Raw genomic sequence first — 26,106 nt, forward strand, 5'->3', positions numbered from 1 at the left:
CTCCTAGCTCTACGGGTGGATACCGCTAATGCCCGCGCATCTGCAACTAGGCCTGAAAAGCTACACCATTTTATGGGACTGTGTCCTGCCATTGGACAGCATAGGCTGATAGGGATGCTGGGTATCTCTTCACTTCACATCTTACCAAGCTGAGTCAATGTGGAGCAACAGATAGTTTAATGGATTATTTTAGGTTTTCCTTTTGCCTTATCAAATGCATTCTCTTTTTGTCACTACAGTATTATATTCTAAGGCTTTTCTAGTTCTGGATGTGTATGCATCATATCTATGGAGCCACCTAGGGTGGTCTAATATGTTGGGAAACCTTGTTACTATGCATGCTTACATTTAATACAACAATTGTGCAAATGTATCATCTTGTGCTTATCAAATCTATGTAACCATTGTTATACCGCATTGTTGTGCATAGTGTTGTATTGTTATGCTACTGCACAACAAAAATAAATTGTATAAAAAATCATATTGAGTATCCCTAGAAATAACTTGGTTACACTATAATAGTGACATCTAAAGGCTTTAAAATAATAAATAGAACAAAAAAAGATCACCCAAAAGTTCTCGTATTATTTGTGTTATCCATTCAATCAGCTCAGATCAGAAATCAGAACTGCCATATGAGCAAATTACAATTAAAAAATCCCAGATTTTTTGAAAATGACATTATTCCTTCTGTAACCTTCAGATCAGCCAACCAAACCTCTATGCAACAATAGATTTTCTTTTCTTCTTAACTTTATGTATAGATTAAATTAGTATTTGCCTAGCATAGGGAATTCCAATAGATCAACAAACTAAAAAGAAACGAATTCCAATAGATCAACAAACTAAAAAGAAACGAACACAGACTGTCGGCAGCGGCAGTGTCCAGAATCAATATTTTATCTCTAGTTTTCAGTCTTCATAGCATGTATGCAGAACATTTCATATTTGATACATCCAACACGTTGAGTTAGAACATTGACTTCCAGAGAGTATAAACCATTTCAATCCATAACACACAGTGTATGTACAAGACATTGGCTGGTGTACCTGTACCTAATGAACCCTGGATGATACGTTCTAACAGCACAATTCAGTACATTCCAAAGAAAACAGAATATCCTGGCCAGATATTGTAGCAACAGCTCAATGTGTAATTGTGTTTAATTGGAAGCGTCTCTCCAAGTCCAAAATGAGGTCAGGTTTGGAAGCTAAGGGAACTAAAAATGCTTATTTTAAAATATATGTATATATACACACACACACACAAACTTAGAGAGATTACCGTTATGCATCACTTGTATATCTCAAATTTAACTTTGAGAAGTCATCCTTGGGCAAAAAAACTTGTTTCCACAACTATCCCAGAGTTCCCAGCTTTACATACAAATGAGCACAGATCGGCATTGTGCTTCGAATGGACATGCTTATATTAACGGCTAAGTAAGTTTATACACATTGGTGTCAGAATTGCAGGATTTGGGTTTGCCAATGTCTCTACTGCCTTGAAGAACACACAGTTTTGAGAGTTATTACGGAGCATAAGTGGGCACATTCAAGAATATGAGGCAAAGACAAAATGTAATTCACCATGTTTGCCGCGTTAATGCTTACATTTAGTTTCTGGTAACTACTACATTTAATCTCTGAAGACAGCTGCAAAAACTGTTTAAAGGACCACTCTAGTGCCAGGAAAACATACTCGTTTTCCTGGCACAAGAGTGCCCTGAGGGTGCCCCCACCCTCAGGGACCCACTCCCGCCGGGCTCTGGGGGGAGGAAGGGGTTAAACTTACCTCTTTCTCCAGCGCCGGGCGGGGAGCTTTCCTCCTCATCCTCTTCCTCGCGATGTCATCGTCTGAATGCGCATGCCCGGCAGGAGCCGCGCTCGCATTCAGCCGGTCGCATAGGAAAGCATTCATAATGCTTTCCTATGGACGCTTGCGTGCTCTCACTGTGATATTCACAGTGAGAAGCACGCAAGCGCCTCTAGCGGCTGTCAATGAGACAGCCGCTAGAGGCTCTGGAGGCTGGCTTAACCCTCAGTATAAACATAGCAGTTTCTCTGAAACTGCTATGTTTATAAAAAAAAAGGGTAAAAGCTAGCTGGACCTGGCACCCAGACCACTTCATTAAGCTGAAGTGGTCTGGGTGCCTAGAGTGGTCCTTTAAATATATTTCAGAGTGCTTATCTTACTCTGCACATCTACATTCACATTACTTTGCTCCAATTGCTGCTCCTTTGACTTTAATTCTAACAACCTATGTTCGTAATGTTACCCGATTGCCCAGACAGATATTTTTGCCTTCATTTAAATTGTGCATTTGATAATTATTTGACTTTAATATTAAATTATTTAGCACTATACATTTAGGGAGCACAACTTTATTTAGTAAAAGTGGGAGGTTTTGCCTTTTCTGCAGTTTTGGAACATAGACCAGCATGTTCGTTCACACGCTAGAAGGTTAGTGTATTGTGGTAAACACAATGCAGAACTGCAAAAGGAAATGTGAAAATATTATAAAAAATGATATTATGAAATATTAGAAGCCCTTACCTTAGCTTTGCCGTCCTGAGCAGACATATAACCAACACACATGCTCTCTGTTGTATGACTCCACAAAAATTCCACTATAAAAGGAACAGATGCATGACATTACTGAATGGGCATCACAAGTAGTTAATTATTTAATTCCTTAATGGTTGGTTATGTGCCAGTACTGTCATTATATGATAGGAATTGCTTAATCTCTTCTTCTGAATTATAACAAAGATCTTTTGCATTTTTTTTTTTAACAAACATTCTACATTATAACTGAAACAAACACAATGCATAATAACACCTTTGAATGAACATGCTAAAACTCTGCATTACAAACCATAACAGCAAAAAAAAAAAAAAATATATATATATATACAATCCCTATAGATCTTGACAAGTCACCTTCAACCGATTGTGAAGACAAGTTTATCCTATCTTAAAGACTCTGAGTTTATTACAACTACTTAAAGATTTTAAATGGGAAAATGATTTTTACTTATTACGTGTGATGTAACCAGCCTCTATATCTGCATAGACCATCTGTTAGGATGTGAGGCCACACGTTTCTTTTCTAGAAACCTCTGCACTGTACCCTGCGGACCAGGTGGATTTTATTATGGAGGGAATTCTTTTTATCCTCAGGAATAATTTATTTTGGTTCGAGGGAGACTTTTTTACAGTGCAGCGGAACTGCCGTGGGGACCAGGTTCGCACCTAGCTACACTAATCTATATATGTTATATTGGGAAAATTATTTTATTTATTCCAATCATAGCTGGAGTGCGTACCTCGCCCTGTATTAGAGGTATATTGATGATTTTTTTCTAATTTGGAAGGAGGGTGAGCATTCTGTTTTAGTTTTTTTTAAATACCAACCAATGGAATATTAATTTAACCCAAGAAATCTGGAATTTTTTATAGAATATAATAAGATAAGCACATACACTTAAAAAAAAAAAAAAAAGTGGATGTAAACAGTTACATCCACAAAGAGAATTGACAATTTCAACCATGGTTAGACAATATCCCTAGAGGTCAATTTCTTTGTTTAAGGCGCAACTGCACATAATTAAATTACAAAACAAACAGTTAACCTCAAGTGGGTCAGTATAGAAACTTTCCCACTATTTGGTAAGAGTGTAGCGCTTACAAGTGTATTCCAAAAGTGCTCAAATATATAAATATACACTTACCACTCAGGGTAATAGCAAACGGTGTACATAAAAAAGAAAGACAAAACAAAAGGGTATATAGAGTAATATTGTATGACCTATATTGGGTTGAATTAAAATATGTATACATAAACTCACATTTATTAGAGCCTTTTATATGGGTATAGGCTCTAAACACTTGAGCATCCGTGCCTTTAAGGTAGGCAGCGAGACAGTACTGGTGCAGCTTGCTTTTTTCTCTTCCTTTCAGCCAAAAGTCTCCAATCAAATGAAACAAAGAAAATAAACTTCTGGGTGCAGATTGTAATACCCTTAGTGCACAGTGCAATAAAAATACAGGGAAAAAGGTGCTCACCTTTTGAAGAGCCTTTTACTAACTGGCTCTAAGTATTTTTGATATATGTGTCAATTATTAGGGGTGACACTACCCTTAACCGGATCCAGGAATTCAAGGTAGAGGTAAGTATATTCAGACACAATATTTATTACAAAAAATAAAAATAATGAAAATTACCAAAGTAATAATAAAGATATAAATAAATACAATATGTGCTGAAGTTCCTCCTCTCTTGCTCTACCAAGACGCATTTCGCCTTCACCGTCCGCTTTTTCAATTGGCATTCCATTGATGTTTCACTGTCCGGTTTAAAAGGGGCTGTTTATCCCGCCTCTCCTCTCTTCGTCCAATCAATTGTCGGATATCAGCTGATCTTAGTTGCGGCTTTGATTGCCGTTTCCGTCACTTCCGGCTTCCACCTCCCCAAGATACATAAGTACTTGGTAAACCCTCCAGGTAGGCCGATAGTCTCTGGGATTGATTCAATCTCCAGTAGACTATTGGAGTATCTGGATCATTGTCTTCAACCGACAGTTCAAAGTACATCTAGCTATTTGAAGGATACATTTAATGTCATTCAGATTTTGAGAGAGATCCAATGGGAATCTCACTTTATTTTAGTTACGTCAGATGTAGGATCATTATATACCATTATCTCACATGAGAAAGGTATGGAGGTCGTAGATTTCTTTTTAAAACAAGCTAAAGTCTACCCAGAGGAACAAATAGCATTTATTTTGCGAGGAATTGATTTGATTCTTCGGAACAATTATTTTTGGTTCCAAAATGACTTCTATCTGCAGAAGTGTGGTACCGCTATGGGGACAGGGTTCGCACCCAGCTATGCAAACCTTTTTATGGCATTTTGGGAGCAGAATTTTATTCTGTCCAATGCCAGCTGGAGTGCGAACCTTGTCACCTATAAGCAGTACATAGATGACATATTTTTTGTATGGAGAGGGACTGAGGATGAACTGAAAGATTCCCTTTGTTTTTTGAATGATAATCAATGGGGAACAGTACTTACCACGAATTACAGCAGACAACAAGTAAATTTTCTAGACTTAATCTATGTTGAAGATGACCATATTAAAACTAAGACATACTTCAAAAGTGTGGTTGTCAACAACTACATCCACTTGAACAGTTGTCATTTCTCGCCGTGGTTGAAAAATATCCCAAGGTCACAATTTATGCGTATTCGCAGGAATTGCACGGATAGTAGTAGCTTTCAAGTACAAGCCCATAGGATTAAAAATCAATTTCTAGAAAAGGGTTATGACGATATGGCACTATCAAGTACTTTAAACGAGATAGGAGTTTTGGACCGTGAGTCCCTTCTGGAATATAAACAGAAAAAAGAAAAAGACAGTAAAGGGATACCTTATATTTGTAATTATAATCAAGAAGGTAAGAGAATAAGAAAAATAATTAATAGACATTGGCCGACCTTAAGAAGTGATACATTACTATATAATATACTGGCAGAAAAACCACAAATTATATACAGAGGCGCTCCCAACTTAAAACAGTTGTTAACTCATAATCATATAAAAGAAGAAACACCTAACCCGTTTTTTCACAAACCAGGTTTTTTTGGATGTGGCCAGTGCCTAGCTTGTAGGAGTACAAATAGTAACAAAATACATGATACTTCCTTCATAGACCCCCAAAATAAAAGAGAATATAAAATCAAAACAATGATTACATGTTTCTCAAAAAAGGTAATCTATGTTTTAAGGTGTCCATGCCAATTATATTATGTGGGGAGAACCAAACGTCCTCTCCACATAAGGATTAATGAACATGTTAGAAACATTAGGAAAGGCTATGAGAAGCACTATGTTTCCTCTCACTTTAAAACATTACATAATAGTGATCCAGGTATGCTGGAATTTTTTGCTATCCGAAAGGTGAATCTAAGCTGGAGAGGAGATGATGAAATTAAAAAATTGGGTAAAACAGAGATGAAATGGATTTTTAACCTTAATACCCATACTCCATTTGGCTTAAATGCTGATTTTGAGTTATACCACTTTTTATAAACATTTTTTATATAATGAATAAGCATGAAGCTTTATGCATTCTTTCTTTTCCTTTTTATTTATAGATTTATGTTTCTTATAAATACAATTTTTTTAGTATAAGCAATAATAAACTAGCTTTCTATATGTATCTTACTTCTATATACATCTCTCAGGATAACATAATATTTACAAGGTGCAACATATACGTTAAATATAATGTTAATAATAGATGTTACATATATGCACTGAATTTTTAAATGTTGTTTTGAAACATCGGTAGAAAAGTAGTAAAATGTCCCTCATTTGCACTATATATGTAGAATTACAATCTTTGGTCTATACACATGTATGCTTTTTGAGGAGTTTAAAATATCTTGCTAAAAAATGATATTCCCCTTTCTCTCTTCTTATACTTTTAATTACACCCCTTTTTTTTTTACGAGTTACTTAATACTCGCTATGGGACAATGAACTCTGAACTGCTCAAATCCGTCAGAACTACAGAGAAGAGGTTTTCGGGTAATGTAGTTCAGACGGCGAACCGGAAGTGACGTTGCGTCTGAGAAGCCGGAAGTGACGGAAACGGCAATCAAAGCCGCAACTAAGATCAGCTGATAGCCGACAAACGATTGGACGAAGAGAGGAGAGGCGGGATAAACAACCCCTTTTAAACCGGACAGTGAAACATCAACGGAATGCCAATTGAAAAAGCCGACGGTGAAGGCGAAACGCGTCTTGGTACAGCAGGAGAGGAGGAACTTCAGCACATATTGTATTTATTTATATCTTTATTATTACTTTGGTAATTTTCATTATTTTTATTTTTTGTAATATTATAATAATAAATATTGTGTTCGAATATACTTACCTCTACCTTGAATTCCTGGATCCGGTTAAGGGTAGTGTCACCCCTAATAATTGACACATATACCAAAAATACTTAGAGCCAGTTAGTAAAAGGCTCTTCAAAAGGTGAGCACCCTTTTCCATGTATTTTGATTGCACTGTGCACTAAGGGTATAACAATCTGCACCCAGAAGTTTATTTTCTTTGTTTCATTTGATTGGAGATTTTTGGCTGGAAGAGAAAAGAGCAAGCTGCACCAGTACGGTCTCGCTGCCTACCTTAAAGGCACGGATGCTCAAGTGTTTAAAGCCTATACCCATATAAAAGGCTCTAATAAATGTGAGTTTATGTATACATATTTTAATTCAACCCAATATAGGTCATACAATATTACTCTATATACCCCTTTTGTTTTTTCTTTCTTTTTTATGTACACCTTTTGCCATTACCCTGAGTGGTAAGTGTATATTTATATATTTGAGCACTTTTGGAATACACTTGTAAGCGCTACACTCTTACCAAATAGTGGGAACGTTTCTATACTGACCCACTTGAGGTTAACTGTTTGTTTTGTGCATGTTGAGAGTGTTTTTTTTTTTTTTTATTTAAAGCGTTTTTATTGATGCAATTGTACAGTTTGACAGTTTTCAATTTCACTATCAGAGGCACTTGAGTGTTATACAACATAGTTAAATACAATCCTTGTCTATATGTCGGCTAGTTCCTATCTAAACTCCTGCCACTTCGCGCATTACTCTAACTTACTATTGTGTCTCCCTCTGTTATAGCATAGGAATAAATGAGAATACTTAGAATCGTGGCTTAAACTTATGAACCATAACCTTTCTTAACTATTTTCATTTGCCTTTTAACTAGACTTCACGAGCTGTCCCTGTGTGTGTACCTGTTCGCCGTCCTCCTTCCCTCTTATCAGATTAAGTCCCCCTTGGTTTCCCCCCAGGGTCCCCCTCCAGTGCTCGTGTGTTTGTGGATAATACAGCTTGGTTACTCCCTGCTCTGTAGTGGGTATTAATTGGGAGTAGTGTGGGTTTGAGCTCATGACCCTCCCTTGTTATTGCTTTCCCATTTCTCCCTGGTTAGGGTGATGTCGAGGTCACCCCTTCCACTCCCTGACCGCTCCCCTCCCCCCCACCTCCTGTCCCCCCTCTGGGTTCTGTGTTGGTGTGCGGTATCGCAGCCGCCTCCTCCTCCCCTCCTCCCCCCATGGCCCCCCACCCCCGTAGTGATTGAGGCATTGGGAGGTCTGTTCACTTGGCTGGTGCGTGCGTCTCCCTGAAGTGTCTCGCTTTCCCCCCCCTTCCTCAAATGCCCGTGTTGGAGGAGGAATCGGGGCTATTGGACTCCAGGCCTGGGAGGGGGTATGGGTAGATATAGAGATATGTAGCTTAGAGAGGGTAAAGTGGAGGAAGGGTCGGGAACAAGACCACCTGTTTTCAGATGGTATTCTCAGGCCTCTCCCCCCCTCCGGGGCCGCCTCCTGTCCCCTGTGAGGCTGTCCGCCCCTGCCCCCGCGCCCCCTGTCCGCTTGCTGGGTCGTCTGTGAGCCATTTTGTCCAGTGGTACCAGGTCTGAAAATATCGCTGGGTCCGCCCCGTTGATGTCAAGATGAGTTCCTCAATTTCTCTGATTTCTTCCACTCTGTTTACCCAGTCTCTAGTAGTGGGCACTGTTTTGCGTCTCCAGTGGCTAGGTACCAGGCTACGTGCCGCATTAAGTAAGTGCGGTATCACCGTCTTTTTGTACTTCGTAGGTGGCATAGAGGTGACATGTAACAGATATGCTTCGGGGGTGAACTCTACACTGGCGTCTGTTACTTCAGTAATGATCTTGTGTACCCCCTCCCAGAAGGGTTTGATGTCTTGGCAATTCCACTCAGGCCCGCTGCGGAAAGTCTTGCAGGGGTCTTATACCAATGGGTAAATAACTTGTATCCCGATTCCTGGTACTTTGTGCTAATTGAGGATTTGTGTATGTTCACAAATACCTCTAGCCATTGGTCATCTGTGAGCGCGTGCCCCAGGTCTTTCTCCCAGTACTTAGCAAAATATGGGGGTCGGTTTCCTCTGTGGGTAGGTAGTATCATTTGGTATAGTACCGATATTCCGTGCGCTAGGGGGGTGTCTTGATCACACAGTGCTTCGTATGTGGTAGGTTGTCTGTGTGCCGATTCCAGGTGTGAGATATTCCGTACGTGCCCTGTCAACTGGTGGTATTGGAACTGCGTCAGGAAGCTCGAGAGGTTGGGTGCCGGTAGGTCCCTGAGAGGCACTATACCCCCTCCTGTGGTTATGTCTTTGAGTCTGCAGTTCCTGGGTAATCCCAAAGACCTCAGAAATTGTAGGGAGGATGCCGGCTGGAAGCGCGGGTTTCCCGCTATGGGGTACATTGGTGACACTGCTGGTGCCATGTGTTCCTGTGGTGCCAGCCTCCGCCACATTGTCATCGTGGCGGCAACGGTTGGGTGATCCCCCCCCTGTAGCCCTTCCGTTCCCCCCGGCAGCCACGGTAGCGCTGTCAGTGGGATCCCTGCGAGGCCGTTCTCTAATTTGATCCAGAGTTTCTCTGGGGGCGCCTGACTCCACTCCACGATCCTCTGCAGGTGCACTGCTTGACAGTATTTTAGTAGGTCCGGTAGTCCCAGTCCCCCTCGCTGTTTAGACTGCGTGAGTATCTCATACCCTATTCTTGCTTGTCTCCCGCTCCATACATAATGGGTGAATGATTTCCGTGCCCTGGCGAAGAACTCGTTCGGTATGTGAATTGGTAAAGTTTGGAGGAGATAGAGCAGTCTGGGTAGCGCATTCATTTTTAGGACGTTTATTCTCCCTAGCCATGTGATGTGCGGTAGTGCCCATTGTCTGAGGTCTTTTTGTATCTTCTCTAAGAGTGGGTCAAAGTTATGTTGGAATAATTCGGACAGCTTAGCCGTTACCCATACCCCCAGATATCTCAGGGCTGCGCCACACCATTGTAGCGGGAATTTGTCGCGAATTCCTCGCACCGTTCGCGTGTCACATCCAATGTTTAGGATTTCGGATTTTTTATAGTTAATCTGCAGATTCGAGAGGAGATGATATTCCTCGAAAGCGTGCATGATCGCCCCTAGGGACGTGCCTGGGTTCTGTGACTGAGAAAAGTAGGTCATCGGCATACGCCGAGAGTTTGCTTTCTCCCCAGGGGCCCCCCAACCCCCCTCACCTCAGAGTTCCCCCGTATGTTGTTCAGGAATGGTTCCAGACTTATGACGAAGAGTAGGGGCAATAGGGGGCATCCCTGTCGGGTTCCGTTGCGTATGTCAAACGGACGTGATAGAATCCCATTCACACAAACCCTCGCAGCTGGTTTACAGTAGAGAGCCTGTATCCACGAGAGCATATGTGGCCCGAATCCTACCAGTTTAAGCGCTTCCATGAGAAATGACAAATCCACCCTGTCGAACGCCTTTTCCGCATCCATCGATATCATCAACGCTGGGGACGAGTGCTGTTGAGCTGCATGTATGAGGTTGATGATTTTCACCGTGTTGTCTCTCGCCTCCCTGCCCTTGACGAATCCCACCTGGTCCGGATGAATGAGCCCCGGCAGGTGTGGTTAGATGCGGAGGGCCAGAATCTTTGTGAAAAGCTTTAAGTCGGCGTTCAACAGGGAGATCGGCCTATAACTGGCGCACTCTTTCGGGTCCTTCCCCTCCTTCGGTAGCACCACCACGTGGGCCAGCAGCATGGCCGGATCCAGTGTGTTCCCTTCTCGGATGGAATTGAAGACGGTCATCAGGTGTGGCGCTAGGACTGCAACATATCTTTTATAGTACTGTGCGGTGAACCCGTCCGGCCCCGGGCTTTTCCCTGTCTTCGCGATCTTCACCGCCTTGTGGATCTCTTCTATAGAGATGGGTTCGTCCAGTGCTTATTTTGCTTCTGGGCTCAATTTAGAGGTGATGTGGCGTGTGACATATTCCCGTCTCTTATCTTGAATACTTTTGGTATCTTCTGCTGCGTTCTCTACTGTGGGTGTGAGATTGTATAAGGTGGCGTAGTATTGCCGGAAAGCTTCTGCTATGGCTTTTAGGGTCAGGTGGCTTTCTCCCCCTTGGTTTATCTGGGGCACATAGCATTTCTGTCGCCTGGCTCTTAATGCTCGGGCGAGCATGTTACCACATGATTTACCACAAAGATTTACGAGCTAGCCGGAACTGTAATTGAATTTTGGCCGTCAGACATGTCTGCAGTTTTGCTCTGGCCGTCATCAGTTCCTTATATGTGATGTCATCCAACGTGTCCTTATGGGAGGATTCCAAGCGTGTTATCTGGGTCAGCAGATCTGATATCTCTTGGGTACGTAGTTTCTTTTGGTGGGAGCCATGTTTGATGAGGAGTCCACGGATCACACACTTGTGGGATTCCCATACTGCCGATGGTCTGGCTCCCGGGATATCATTAGATAAGAAGAATTGTTCCAAGTGTGTGAGAATATCTGCGGAAACTGTTGGGTTTTCCATGAGGGCTTCATTCAACCGCCATATCCATTGTCTTGTGGTGTGGCCAGGGGATCTGACCAACATGAGAATTGGCGCATGGTCTGACCATGTCATTGGTGCTATCCTCGCTGTGAGGAGAGTGTCTAAGTCTCTGTGTTGCAGATAAAAGTAGTCGAGTCGGGAGTACGATTTGTGCGCTGTTGAGTAGAAGGTATAGTCCCTCTCCGCGCGGTGCAGCGTGCGCCAGCAATCTATCAATTGGTGGTCTCGTAGGAGCGCTCTGGTACCCCGGATTACGTGATCCGGAAGTGTCGTCCCTCCCGATGACGTGTCTTGCCGTGGGTCCATCGGGACATTGAAGTCTCCCCCCAGCACGATCGTGCCGTCCCCAAATTCCTCCAAGGCTCCAAGTGTTTTCTGTGGGAAGATCTTCTGGCCCTTGTTGGGTAGGTATACGTTTGCAAAAGTGTATTTTACTTGATGTATTGTGCCCTTCAGAAAGATAAATCTCCCCTGGGGGTCTGCTTGTTCCTCTTCTTTCTGGAATGGGGTGTCTTCCGAAAAGAGAATGGCCACCCCCTTGGTCTTGTTTAGCGGATTGTTCGCAAAGTATCCCTTTTGGTAAAATTTACTGGAGAACCTGGGAGTCTGAGTGGCCAGGAAGTGGGTCTCTTGGAAAAATGCTATGGACACCCTGAAAGCCCTCAGCTCCCGGAGCGCCCGTGCCCTTTTCTGCGGCGAGTTGAGTCCCCTCGCGTTGATTGAGTAAAGTATCAGGTCCCCCGCGGAACCCCTCCCCCCCCAGGGACCCGAGGGCTGAGGCAGAGGCATTTAGCGGCCCAGGCCGGGGGAGAGTGTGCCACAGAGAGGTAAGATAGTGGGCCAAGAGTCAACGGTGGAGGAAGGGAGGAGTCCCGGGGAGGTCTACAGCAGGGGAGTGGAGGGGCCATGGCAGAGCCCAGCAAACCGTCAGCCTCTGTACCGAGGATGCGGGATGGGCGGGAGGATAGATATATATGGTACCGCCTGAGGCGGTGTCAATAGGGGCAACGTGCCACTGGGTCTGAGGGTGGGTTCGGCTATCTCCCCCTCCGCCCTCAAATCCGCAGCGTCTTCGCAGTACGCCCGTGGGGTGTGTACTAGGTCTTCCTGGAGAATAAGTTGGTCCACCGTCCCCAAACGCCCCAAATGGCGTTAGCGCGGTCCGGCCATACCCTGGTAGTTACACCAGTCCTTGGGTCTTTCTTTGGTTTGGGTTCTATCGGAGCTGTATCTGTTGTCATCTCTTAGCTGTAAGCTGTGTAAGTGTCCGTCTTCCCCTAGGTCCCCTTCCTAACCCTGCCTACTTCCTCCCCTCCCCTAGGTCATCTTTTGTGATTTATGGGGCCGGGAGGTCTCCCCCCCGTTGAGTGTGGCAGGTCCCTGCCTATCGTTTATGTTCTAATTGGGTTCCTCCAGTCCGTGAGTCGAAGGTGTTGCCATCAGGCCTAGCAGGGGTGCCTACAGTGGCTTGTCGGAGAGATGGTCTGAGTCCTGCTGTGATTTTGTCTCCTGTCCGTGTTACCCGTGTGGGGTTTGGTCTCTGTACCCTCCCCGTGGATAGCTGATGCGTGCTGTCTTGCTGCCGTTGTACCGATCGACCCCAATGTCCCGGAGTCATGTAGGTTTGTGGTCTGCCCTGAGTGCGCTTGGTGACTGTGCCCCTAGTGCGTCCCCCACCCCTCCCCCCCATCCCCCTCAGCAGTCCCCCTCCCCCTCCTCGTCATAATTGGTTGTGGTTGGGTCCCATCCCCATTCTATTGCCAGAAGCGCTTCCCCTGTCCCCCATTATGCAATTGGTTAGGATTGTTCCCCTCCACCTGGCTGTGGGGCAGGATGTGCCTCAAATCCCCCCTCCGGCTCCCCCCCGCGGCGGGACCCGTGAGGGCCCAGGCCGCGGGGGGAGAGGCAGCCCCAGCACCCCCCCACCCTCAAGCCGTGCCCCCCCCTCCAGCGGCCCCGCTCATTAGGTCCCGCTCCCCTCCCCCCCCGAGAGGTGGTGGTGGTTCATTCCCGGCTATGCCTTCTTGCCGAAGGCGCTGTCCATGCCTCCTTGTTATGTGAAAGTTAAAATGCACCCCTCCCCCTCGATGGGGTACCGTACACTTCAGGCACCCCCCTCCGGCGTCTCCCCTCCCCCCCCCCCCCCGGCGGGACCCACCAAGGTCCAGGCTGTGGAAGGCGAGGAGGCCGCCATCCCGAGCCGGGGGGAGGAGGGGGGAGAGGGGAAAAAAAAAAAGGGAAAAAATTCTGATTGTCATGCAAAGTTTGTTGGGGAGTTTTGTGCAGTTCACCTCCAATGCCGTGTGTCTTTAGTATTCCCCGTTCCGTCGAGTCAGTCTCTGGTGTCGTGACCCTTGTACCTTGTGCGGGTGCTCAGCAGTCTCAGTCTCATCTCTCTCTTTTCCCCTGCGGCCGTGGCAATTACTCCTCCGGTCCGGCCTGGGGTAGCATGGCGTAGTCTGTTCCGGGGTCTCCCCCGCTCTCCAACCTGCGGCTCACCGGCACTCCCGTGCGTCGCTCGTTTAGCGGGCAAGTAAGCCAATTCGGCACTTGTATCCGTGGTAGCCCCAGTGCCTCCGTGAACTCCGGGACATCTTCTGGGAGCCGTATCATAGCCTCAGTGTTCCCCCTGCGTGCGGCAAGAGCGAAAGGGAACATCCATCTGTAGCGGATCCGTTCTTGCTGTAGTGCCATCGTGATTGGCCTTAGAGCTCTTCTTGTTTGTAGAGTGAGGTGTGACAGGTCATTATATAGCTCTATTGTTTGGCCCTCAAAGCGCCATGCCCGTTCTGATCTTGCTTTCCCCATTATTTCTGCCTTCAGTTGATAATCCTGTATCTTACATATTACGTCTCGTGGAGGGGCATCTGGAGGTGGGCGCGGGCGCAGCACTCTGTGCGCCCTATCCATCGCCACCCGTGTCTCTCGTGGTCGACCCAGAATCAAATTAAAAAGGCGGGTAAGTGATGCTCTTAGGTTTTCTGGGTCTGAGGTTTCCCTCAGGCCCCTTACCCTGATGTTATGCCTTCTGCTGCGGTTGTCTAAATTTTCTATGTGCATTCTCATGTCTGCCATCTGTGCATCATGTTGGTGTGCAGCTGCTGGGTCTGGGCCTCTCCCGCGGGAGTCTCTCTCCTCTAGTGCTTGAATCCTCTTCTCCATCGCGGTCATTGATGTGCGCACTGCTGAGATTTCCGTTTGCAGGGCGCCCTTCACCTCGTCCACCAGCTTTTGGAAATCATCTTTCTTGGGCAGGGAGGCGAATAGTGCGTACCAGTCCGGGGTCTGCTGCATGTTCCCTGCAGGTTCCGGAGTGAAGTCTGTCTCCGACAGTGACGACGACCCCGGCACCATATTTGCGGCCTCGAGGCTTGCCGCCAGCACCGCCGGCGTTTGGAGGTAGCCCCGGATGGATGTTGAGGGGGGCCCCCCCTGTGTTCTAGGGGTTGACGGCGTCATTTGGGTGCGTTTGGTGCGACCCATGTAGGCCTTCCCAAGCTTATTGCAGTGTACTTTGGGGCGATCAGGGACGGAGCCTTAGAGTTAGGCAGCCATCTTCGTCCAGCGTCGGACCACGCCCCCTGAGAGTGGTTTTTGGAGTACCCTCATGAGTGTTTTATAGCAGCTTTGAAATAACTATTCTTCATTATACGAACAAGCGCCACCCAAATCCACACCTTTTTTCTGTGTTGCTTCTACAGAATTAAATTAATTTAACAATCAGGCAGAATTGCTAAAAAAAAACAACAAAAAAAACCCCCCAAAAAAACATCGATATCTAGACCGTGGTTATAACCCAGATCAACTAAATTAAGAGATTCAAAAACTAGGGAACTAGATAGAGAATCAATACTTAACTATAAATCCCAAAATATAAGAGGAGAGAATGAAACAATACCTGTGATTTTTAATTATAGTAAGAATCAAAGACAACTTAAAAAAATCTTTAATAACAATTGGCACATTTTGAAACACGACCAAGAAAATATAGCATTTATTGTTATAGTGCCAGAAATTCTAACCTCTAGTTATGTAGATGTGCCTAGTAATAAAGACATTTGTTTAGGTATATATAGGGATAACAATAAAGGGTTTTTCTTTTTTCTTCAGTGGAGATTGTATGGGGAGTAACAATTTGAAAAATAAACCCAAGAAAATAGGAACTTTTAAACCTAGAATACCTTTTAAAATCGACTCCTTAATTACATGTCATTCAAAAAAATGTGGTGTATTTGCACACGTGTCCTTGTGGACTTGAATATGTTGGTAAAACATCTAGATGTTTGAAAACAAGGATACGTGAGCATATTTATAATGCCAAGGAGAGGATTTTTCAATAAAGTTTCCCTACATTTTTTTCTCATGGCGGAGACCCCACTGGACTGCAATTTTGTGGTATCCAGCTAAATAAAAACCACTGAAGAGGGGGCCACCTGGAGTCCACGTTGAGCCACTGTGAGATGAGGTGGATATTTAATCTAGACACCTTGTCTCCCGGTGGGCTCAACGTGGACTTTGAAATGACATTATATGAAAATTCCATGTCTTCTATTCTATTTAATTTTTTACTGCATAATTTTTTAAACTGCTGGTTTTAAGGGTATTTTATAGTTACATTGTTTTTAATTTGTAATAAAGGCTCTTTTTTGTGATATTAATCTCCTTCTAGCATAAAACTAGTATACTGTACTTTCCTCAATTATATTATGTATGTTTTTAATGATGATGTTATTTATTGTCCATTTTCCCCGGTTTGTTTATCTACATCATTATCGATTTATGTACCTATAGCGCCCATTACTATAATGGCGCTATTAGAATTTCCGTTATTCATACTTCCTGACACTTTAGAACGGACGATTTTGCCTGTACGTATTACGTCAGAACGTCTCGATGCTTTGATGTGCTGACGTTCTTACCGCAATTACTTCACGATGCGGAAGTGAGAAACCAGAATTGGCGCTAATATCAATTTCCGGATACAGCGATTAAAAACAAACACCGGGCTAGGAGTTATACACACTTTGAAAAAGACCGGAAGGTTGAAACGCATCAGTGTATTGAACTTTGTGTGTTATTTTTTTATTTCGATTTGGTGTTTTTATGTCATACTGGTTTTATTTAAAGTAAATCATCTTTACTACCTCATTTGACATCGTTTGATTCTTACCCATCTGGAAGGAGGTTAAAGATATAATATATCTATAGACTGAATAAGCTTATTATTTAATTGCTGAAACAGCCAGAGCCTGCTCCTTGGGGCACTGAAGATAGTCTATTATAGACCAATTGTTTATTTAAACAGTATTATGCTATGTCTATTTTGTATACTGTCTTTTACAGAGTGATCAAGAGGTCTCACATTGTTAAGTGTTAATCATTATTTGTGCTGCACCCCCCTCGCTTTGTGGTTTGTATTGTCTAACCATATAGTGTCTTTTGGAGTGATTTACAGACACTGGGGTTTGTTGCTATAATTCTCTCGTGTTTTATTCAGCGCCAATCCGCATATTTTATCCTGTTTTAAGGTGAAATATTATTCTTTTTATGTTTGTGATTAAGTGGCTACTAAAAAAAGACTGGACATACCCCATTTTGAATACCCTGGGTTGTCTATTCTTTCAAATGGTATGCCATGATGGGGGAAATCTGATTCCTGGGCTGCCATACAGTCTCAAAGGCAACATAGGCCCAGCAAACCAATCTGGCAAATTTTAATGTGTTAAATCTGAAAATGGGGAAAACCCTATATTTAACCCTGTAAATTTCCAAAACCCCATAAAACCTGGAAATAGGGGGTACTGTTGTACTCGTGAGATATCGCTGAACACAAATATGTGTATTGCAGTTAAAGCCAACATTATTATACCAGTCACAGTTAAAATGTCAGGTAGAACTTGAAAAATAATAACACTTCTTAATTTATCTTTTTTATTTTATTCATATTAAATTATGTCACATATTTGAAGTGAAATAAAAGACTTGTTTCTGCTGAACAAAATGATATATAATAAGTGTTGGTGCACTTACCGTATATACTCGTGTATAAGTCGATCTCATGTATAAGTCGAGTGCAGTTTTGTGACCAACAATTGTGAAATATGCTATGCCTCGTGGATAAGTCGAGGGTAAAACTTGGGGCTATGAAATTCTGTGATTTTTATAATTATATACACACACACTCATACAAACACACACTCTGCATTATATACACACACACTCATACAAACACACACACACTCTGCATTATATACACACACACACACACTCATACAAACACACACACACTCTGCATTATATAAACACACTCTGTGTGTTTGTGTGAATGCAGAGTGTGTGTTTGTATGAGTGTGTGTGTATATAATGCAGAGTGTGTGTGTAGAGTGTGTGTGTAGTGTGTGGGGGGAGGGCATTTTTATTATTTTTAATTTTTTTATTTAAATATTCTAATTTTTTTATTTTAATTTTATAATTATTTTTAATTTTAATATTTTTTATTAAATTTTTTATTTTATTTTATTATTATTTTTTTATTATATAAATTTTAGTTTTGTCCCTGGTGGTCCAGTGGTGTGTACTGTGCAGGAGGGGGGCTGGCAGGAAGCGTTTACTTATCTTTCCTGCAGCTCCTGTCAGCTCCCTTCTCCTGCGTTCCGGTCAGCTCCCCTGTACGTCTCGTGGTCTGCGTGCCGCGCGGAGCGTTGCCACGGTAACCCGTGTCAACGCTCTGACGCCGCGGCTCTTGCGAGATTTACAGGGGAGCTGACCAGAACGCAGGAGAAGGGAGCTGCAGGAAAGGTAAGTAAACGCTTCCTGCCAGCCCCCAACAGGACCGCCGGGCTTGTAATGAGCCCGGCGGTCCTGGTCTGTATTATGGCAATGTAAGTTGCCATAATACAGACATTGACTCAAGTATAAGTCGAGTGGGGGTTTTTCAGCACAAAAAATGTGCGGAAAAACTAGACTTATACTCGAGTATATATGGTAATATGAAAGATATATTATGGTTGAGCAAACTTATAGCGCAAATTCCAGGTTTTGTTTTGATTAGAACTTGTACAATTGCCTCCGTCCTTAAGGGGTTAATACAATAAAGCAAACTATTTTGTGTATGTCAGGGCCCGCTTTAAATTACGTGTACAGATTTAAAAGCAAGAATGTTTATTATTCATGGCAATCTAACAGTGAGGATCTTACAAGTGATATTATTCTGTGTCTTCTAATCTAACCAGGACGGCATGCAAACTATTCTGGAGAGTGCCTCTACAATCAGGAAAACATCTTGATTTGTTGTACACAGAGCTGTCATGGTATAAGATGATAAAGCAATAAACATAACATTTCAAATAAAAAAAAATAAAGAAAGAAACTGATATCACCTGGTCGCTTCATGTTGTTTGTACTGATCAGTTTTAGTTTTGTCACAACAAGCAGAGCGTGAACGCATGTATACACAAAACGCACATAAATATATTTATAGGCCCACAAACAATGTACCGTAGCAATACATATTATTTACCTAGAAGGGCTTGCTTATCATTGGTGGAGTCCAGTTTTGATGAACACCTGCATGATCGAAGCACAATTACTCCACCAAGAATGCTATCTTCATTAGCAAGGAAGGGTGAGCCTGACAAAATATAAGCATATGGGAACTTTCATATGGAGTTAATCAAAACGAACGTTGCACTAAAATACAGTGGTGGAGGAGACTCCGTATTGAAGGGACACTCTAAGCACCAAAACAACTTTAGCTTAATGCAGTATATTTGTGCATACATCATACTTGTAAAGTCTCACTTGTTTATTCACCTGGCAGTGACTCACACTGTCTACGTGAAATAAATATATTTATTTCATTTTCAATTAGATCTGATAGCACAGTGGGTTTACTTTAGAGGTTTTTCCCTCTTGCTCTGTTGATTGAACTTTAATCACACACAGAGGCTACTGCGGGCTCTAGAAGGCCATTAGAGCAGGAGATAAGGAATTCTAAATTAAAGACACTGTGCAATAAAGGAAGTTCAAACATTAGGTCTCTACAGGAATTGTTTAGGGAGATTGTGTGGGTCACATGCAGGGAAGGTGTGACTTGGGCTGAATAAACAAAGTGACAGAAAATTGAGCAGTCAGACTGCAGAGGGATGATCTATACACCAGAACCACTGCATTAAACTGAATTATTTGTAATTGCCAATAATGTCCCTTTAAAAATCACCTTTTCTGTTTATGCAGCCCTAGCCACACCAATGATTCACACAGCCTACATGAAATATTTTATTTTCAATCAGATCGTACAGCATAATGTGTTCACTTTAGAAGTTTTATCTCCTGCTCTTTTATTTGAACTCATATTACACACAGGATGCTCCAGCAGGGGGTATTAACAGAGCAGGGGGGTGAGAAATTCTAAATAAAACACACAGGTGTAATAAGGGAAGTTTAAAAAAAAAAAAAAATTGATCTTTTTTACATGAATGTTTATTTTACACGGTTCTTTTTAAAATCACCCTTTATTCTAGGTACCAGAACAGCATGTTCTAAAGTTGATAGTGCCAGGAGGCCGTTGGTCCCAACCACTGGTAATCTGTCAAATAATTTAGGAAGAGTGTGACAATTACCTCGCTGTGTCAGGTGCCCACAGTTCTTCCAGTGTAAGCGGATTTGGTAAAGTGGAAGATTCTAAGGCGGCAAAGCACATTTGATGTCAGCAGACAATCAGAATTTGAATAGCAGAGTAGTTCTTGCCATTTAACTGTGCAGGAAATAGCCGTTTAAACTCTCAGATGACGATCTGACCTCAAAATGCCAAACATTAACTGGATTTTTTTTTATTTATATATATATATTCATCTGCTCAACATATTAAAAAAAAACAAAAAAACAATCAACACAAAGTATAGACAGATGTTTATATGATAGTGTATAGACTACTTCTATTGACACAGCCACTTTAAACTGAGCTTGTGTCATGTACACTGTGCGCAATGTATTGTCTTTATCTTCGACAACGGAGCTTGCAGTTTTCGATTCCCTTTACAGCAATATAGAAGTGTAATCTTTTTAACACGGGAGTCTTCCAGCAGACAGTTGCCCAGGCTCTCCTTGGTACTGGAGACAGCATCGCTTAAAAGGCTATAAAATGCACATTATCCAACTGACAGAAGGGCCCATATGGCATTTTGTTTGAAGTTGCTGAACTCCAGCGATTCTTCGGAAACCTTTCCATACTTGTCTGGTACATTCTAATGAAATGCACAGTTTAACATAATGAGATCATTAACATTTCTCAAATATGGGCTGGTTTGCTCATGGTATGCAGTGAATGTAATGGTGTATGTAATCTACATGTTTTGAGATAGAGGACTATGATAGCAGTGACTTCACTTGAGAAAAATGTGTTGTGTTTTTTCCTCTCTCATGTAAACACGCAGTTTGCCTGTTTATCCTAAGCCCAGTAGACAGCTATATTTAAATAAAACAAAAAGCTTATATTAAAAGTTAAATAACTCTGGCAAAGGTAGATGCGCAACACATTTTCACAAAAAACTAAATAAAGCAGGTTTCAATTTCTAACAATAGCTTCTATTTAAAATAATGCATGTTTCAAGCTCAGTGATGGAATATTTTAACATATCCCCCCCCAACAGTCCTGGATCAGGTGAGACAGCCTCACATAGTTAGTAGCTTGCTGTAGTGGTTATGGTGCAAAACATGTTTGTGGGTCTATTTTTTATTTTATTAGAGTGTTCCTTAAATATACTTTCTAATAAAACAGGTGTAATTAGAAAGTATAACGTATACACCCAGTTGGTTTACTCATTTCCTTTTCAATATATTAAACGACCACTCCAAGCAGTTTGCTGTAGTGGTTATGTTGCCAGAAGTGTCCTGGTACTCCCGTACCTCCCGTTGAAAGCAGGCAAACTGGTTTTGAGAGTTGGAAGCTACTCAGAAGGAACTACCATAGGCTCCTCACCTAAGCCTTGCAGTGACTAGTCTCACTGGGTGAGAGCAATATAATATCATCTATTTTAGTTTAGGTTTTATTGCAAGGTAAGGGAAATTTTGTTTTCATTTAAGAATTAACATTATCTAGAAGAGAGATTTGTAAATGGACCCTCATCTTGTACATTGTGTACTTCAACTAATTTAAAATTTAAATAAATGTGTACGGATAACTGTCCATGCTTTCAGTTTTGCAAACTCAAAATCTATTACTGGAACAATGCATATAATAGTTCATATGATTCAACCACAAAAATAAATATGTGGATTTTATAAGCCATATTTTTCTGTTATCATTATCTGTCCAAATTCCTTTGAATGTGTTAAAACACAAATATTTATGACTACTTTGTGATCCATAAACTTGGCTCTCTTATAAAAGAAGAGATCAGTAACACATCTCTCTTGATAATATTTATATTTTTGGAAGAAGATTGTTTATCCACAAAACCTTTTATTTTTCTGTCATCACACTGATCGACTGTTCCTCTCAAGAAATCGCAACCCGGGACATTCATATTTAGCAAATGTTTTTCACATAATTTTGCCATACATATTATTTTTAGTCCTAGACGATCGGTTGGCTCTGCATCGATTTAAAAAAATAAAATGACATCTGCCATTGGTTTGTCCATCACCTGCAGCTTAGAAAGCTCCAAGTGTCCAAGCCAGGAATTCCCTTCTTGGAAGAGTTCCCAAAGACTTAAGAAAGTTTTCGAGATACTCTCTAAATAGGATAGAAGAAATATACAAAAATAGCAAAACCCTTCAAGCACACAACAAACAGGAATTTTGCTCTAGATTAAATCCATGTGAAAGGTTGTTAGTAACTAGCTTTTACTAGACTGTTGTCGGTCCCTATTTAAGTAATTTTGAAGAGTTTACAAGGCTACATGTCATTTTTCTGATATGATTATCTAGTTTATATACATGAATACAAGAAAGAAACTTGGCAAGGTCAACCATTACCCCACTAAATGTACATTTTTTTTTCACGATATTACAGACAAAAAAAAAAAAAAAATCAGATACGATTACAATCACCAGATTATTCTGATCTGATTTGTATATTTAATGTATCCTCCGTCATTGATATTTGGATCATTATTATTATTGCCATTTATACAGCGCCAACAGATTCCATAGCGCTCTACAATATTGGATCATTGTCTCACCCGGGTGATCGAATAGAAGCTTTCTCTTCTTGATTCTTCTATTTGTTTTTCAACTCTCAAATGATAACACCTCAAGGCCCCAGACCATTCCATTTATGTACTTCTACACATGGGAGAGGTTACAAAATGGAGATATATGGAGCAGCCAGGGAGATTGCAGGATCTTCTATATATCTTTTATATATATATATATATATATATATATATATATATATATATATATATATATATATATATATATATATATATATATATATAAATCTGAAATGTTATAGGCTAGTCAGAGTCAGAAGATGCCTGTTCATAAAATAGCAGAGTTAAAGAAGCAGTAAAAAAAAAATGTCTTATTCCTGGACTCTGCGAAGCAAACGATGAGTAAATATCTTATTATTTTAACTACTCTATGATATCCATTAAAACAGATTTAGGAAAAACAGGGGCATGATACCCATATTCTCCATGGCCAATAACCACTTCAATAACATGGGGCATGGGGCAGCGCTGAAGCACTTATCACCCCATAACCACTACAGTGCACTGTACTGTTTATAGTCCATTTTTATAATTACACTGTACACGCCATCCACTCCAGGGAACCATGGTGTGTGTGTGTGTGTGTGTGTGTGTATAGGATCCGCGCGTGATTACAAAATGTAATCTATACTAATTTTACCATCTCACCATCACAATGTAGAGACTGCATCTATACCTAAAGGAAGATAAATGATAAAAGTGCATGATGTCTCACTTTACATTTTCTTTTTAAATTGCCTAGACTTCTTAGTACTGTAAAGGCATGTTCCGCATACACGGGATTATAAATGTAATTTATGATGTAAATAACCTGTGCTGCCAATTATGTTAAATGACTGACAAGAGACGTGCCTGATATACTTCCATATAGTTCCTGCGTTAACATAATTTGTATACGTCTTCAACTCTTGGGTGTGCTCCAAAACGAATACAAGTCAAAAATGAGCAGACTTGTTCGTAGCGCTGCCCAAGCCTGCATTACTTCTACGAAACCCATGAGGTTGCTTTAATTAGCTGTTTAAATACACTTATGTAAATCTGAGTTCTGGTTGTAAATAGTTGCATCTGTTCATTGTCAACTAAAAAAAAGTTCAAATCAATTTTGAATTCTTTTTCAAACTAAATCCACTTGTTGTAAGTTGCTTTTCCTCCAAGGATGGAGCAGGATAAGAGGAAATCATGTTGCCAATCACATTCCTGCTTGATATATCAAATACTTGTCTTGCTATTTTTGTATAGATAAAATGACACATTGTGTGCATAACACTATCCAGAACGTAGCAATAAACAAATTCTTAAGCAAGCTGGAATGGTTTCTTTATCTGGCAGGCAGAAAATTGTTTTTTTTTTCAAAATATTTGAAAATGTTTCACTTCATAAGTCATTTATTTATTTGCTCGATATGGAAAAAAAAAATAGGCTTTTGTAAGAAAAAAAAAATTTGGGGCATGTAATTGAACCTATGTCTTAAAAATCAGCTTCAGGATTATTTACAGAAATTATAGTGAAAAAAAACAAACAAACAAAACCTAGGATGTTTTTTGAACAACATTTTCTTATTCAGGCTTAAAGGGACACTCCATTGCCCAAATACAAAATAAATAGAAAATCACTGCATTTAATGATTTACTTTTTCATTGGGAGATATACCTAAAAAAAATCTTGCAAAAACTGCAGTTCTCTTGTCTGGTGCCCTTTCAAGCCCTCCCCTTCAAACCCCACCCAGACCAATCAGCTTAATGATACGTCTTTGTAAGTCAGGTGCTCTGGGCAATGGCTGCCTCTTTAGTTTAGTTCCAGTGAGCTAAACGACCAGGAAGTAACAGGACTGGTTGTCTGCTTGAAAGCCAAGGGGGTGTAACCACTTTATAAAAGTGTACATTTCTATTCAAATCTGCACTTTTGGTAACATGAAAAAAAGAGGACACATGTTTACATTTATAAAGTTTTTTTTAGGGGTCTGGAGTGACCCTTTTATTGATGAGCCAAGCAGGCCATTAAATATATAAACATGACACTATATTTACTAATATTCCTTTATTTGGTCAGTTTAGTGAAGAACTAACGGTGTGTACCATATACTCGTATGCATGAAAAAAGCCTCTTGCTTATGTACTATTTAAGAGAGACAGTACAAAAAGCCAGCCACATCAATTTATTCCTAGGTAGAATCAAGACATCTTACATTTTGAAATTACAATTTCCAGGGGAATAAATGAGCTAGCAGGGGCTGGCTGAGATAATACAGCCACTTCCCAACTGAAATGATCATCACAGGAGAAAAATAAGAAGAACAGATTTACAGCACATTCCTAGGATAATAAATAGACAGAGCGTGTTTCATTTTTTTAAAATAAAGCTGAAAATGACCCAATGGAGTAGAAGAGATATACTTTAATACGGCTGGATTTATACAATTTTCCCAATAAAGCTGAATTGTTAAGGTTCACTTACCAATAAACTTGTTTTGCATAGACTCCAACAAAGCTTGATGGGCATCCTCAGCCTGCAACGCAAGCGAGCACTCTCTGGCCAATATTGTGCGAACGAGATGCTCTCCGCAGCCTACAATGATAAACAGAACTGATATCGTAGCATACTGTAAGTTACGGTTCTAGACTTTCACATACACATCAAATGCAAAAGCATTGGCAAGCTGGCTGGACTTGACATCCCTTTAATTCTCAATGCAATACAATACTGTGTATACATTTACAGATCGTCACATATAACTATTTTAGGCAGCTTGTAATGAAAGGATTCCCACGCTTGACTTGGATTTTCATGTTTGTGTACATTGAGCAGACTTGATGAGAAGTATGGGGATGTTTAATGCATGATGGGGCATGCAAGCACACCACCCAACAGTCCCAGATACTGTCGGACAGTCCTGCATTTTCAAGATTTTATTCTGACATCCTATAATATGTGCACTAGAGCAGTGCTCCCCAACCTTTTTATCGCCGCGGACCGGTAAACGTTTGATAATTTTTCCGTGGCCCGCTTGTTTTGATTTAATAAGACAAAAAAAAAACAGTCACATATATTAAAAAAACACACAGGCACATACATAGTCAGAAAATCACAAACACAGTCACATAAAGACAGACTCAAAATTGTGTGTATGTGTGTGTGAGCGGTGCAGTGTGTATGTGAGGGTGGCAGTGTGTGTGAGAGTTGCAGTGTGTGTGTGTTTGGGGCAGTGTGTGTAGTGTGTGTATGGGGGCAGTGTTTGTGGGGCAGTGTGTCTATGGGGCAGTGTGTGCAGTGTGTGTAGTGTGTGTATGGGGCAATGTGTGTAGTGTGTGTATGGGGCAGTGTTTGTAGTGTGTGTTTATGGGGCAGTGTTTATGGAGCAGTGTGTGTAGTGTGTATGGGGCAGTGTTTGCGGGGCAGTGTGTGTAGTGTGTATGGGGCAGTGTGTGT

General features: G+C 41.5%; 1 protein-coding gene across 5 annotated transcripts in view; it reads right to left on the minus strand.

Annotated features, from left to right (window-relative positions):
- TASP1 (taspase 1) overlaps positions 1–26,106 on the minus strand; it is a 168,385-nt gene that overhangs the window by 15,293 nt on the left and 126,986 nt on the right. For all 5 annotated transcript variants that reach the window (XM_063444031.1, XM_063444030.1, XM_063444032.1 and 2 more), the window contains exons 12-14: positions 25,135–25,245; positions 18,984–19,094; positions 2,558–2,631 (exon numbers count right to left, since the gene is read on the minus strand). In XM_063444031.1, coding sequence (XP_063300101.1) covers positions 2,558–2,631; positions 18,984–19,094; positions 25,135–25,245 — 296 coding nt within the window. Of the gene's footprint in view, positions 1–2,557; positions 2,632–18,983; positions 19,095–25,134; positions 25,246–26,106 lie in introns of those variants that run through there.

Source organism: Pelobates fuscus, chromosome 2, assembly GCF_036172605.1.
Source record: "Pelobates fuscus isolate aPelFus1 chromosome 2, aPelFus1.pri, whole genome shotgun sequence".
NCBI lineage: Eukaryota > Metazoa > Chordata > Amphibia > Anura > Pelobatidae > Pelobates > Pelobates fuscus.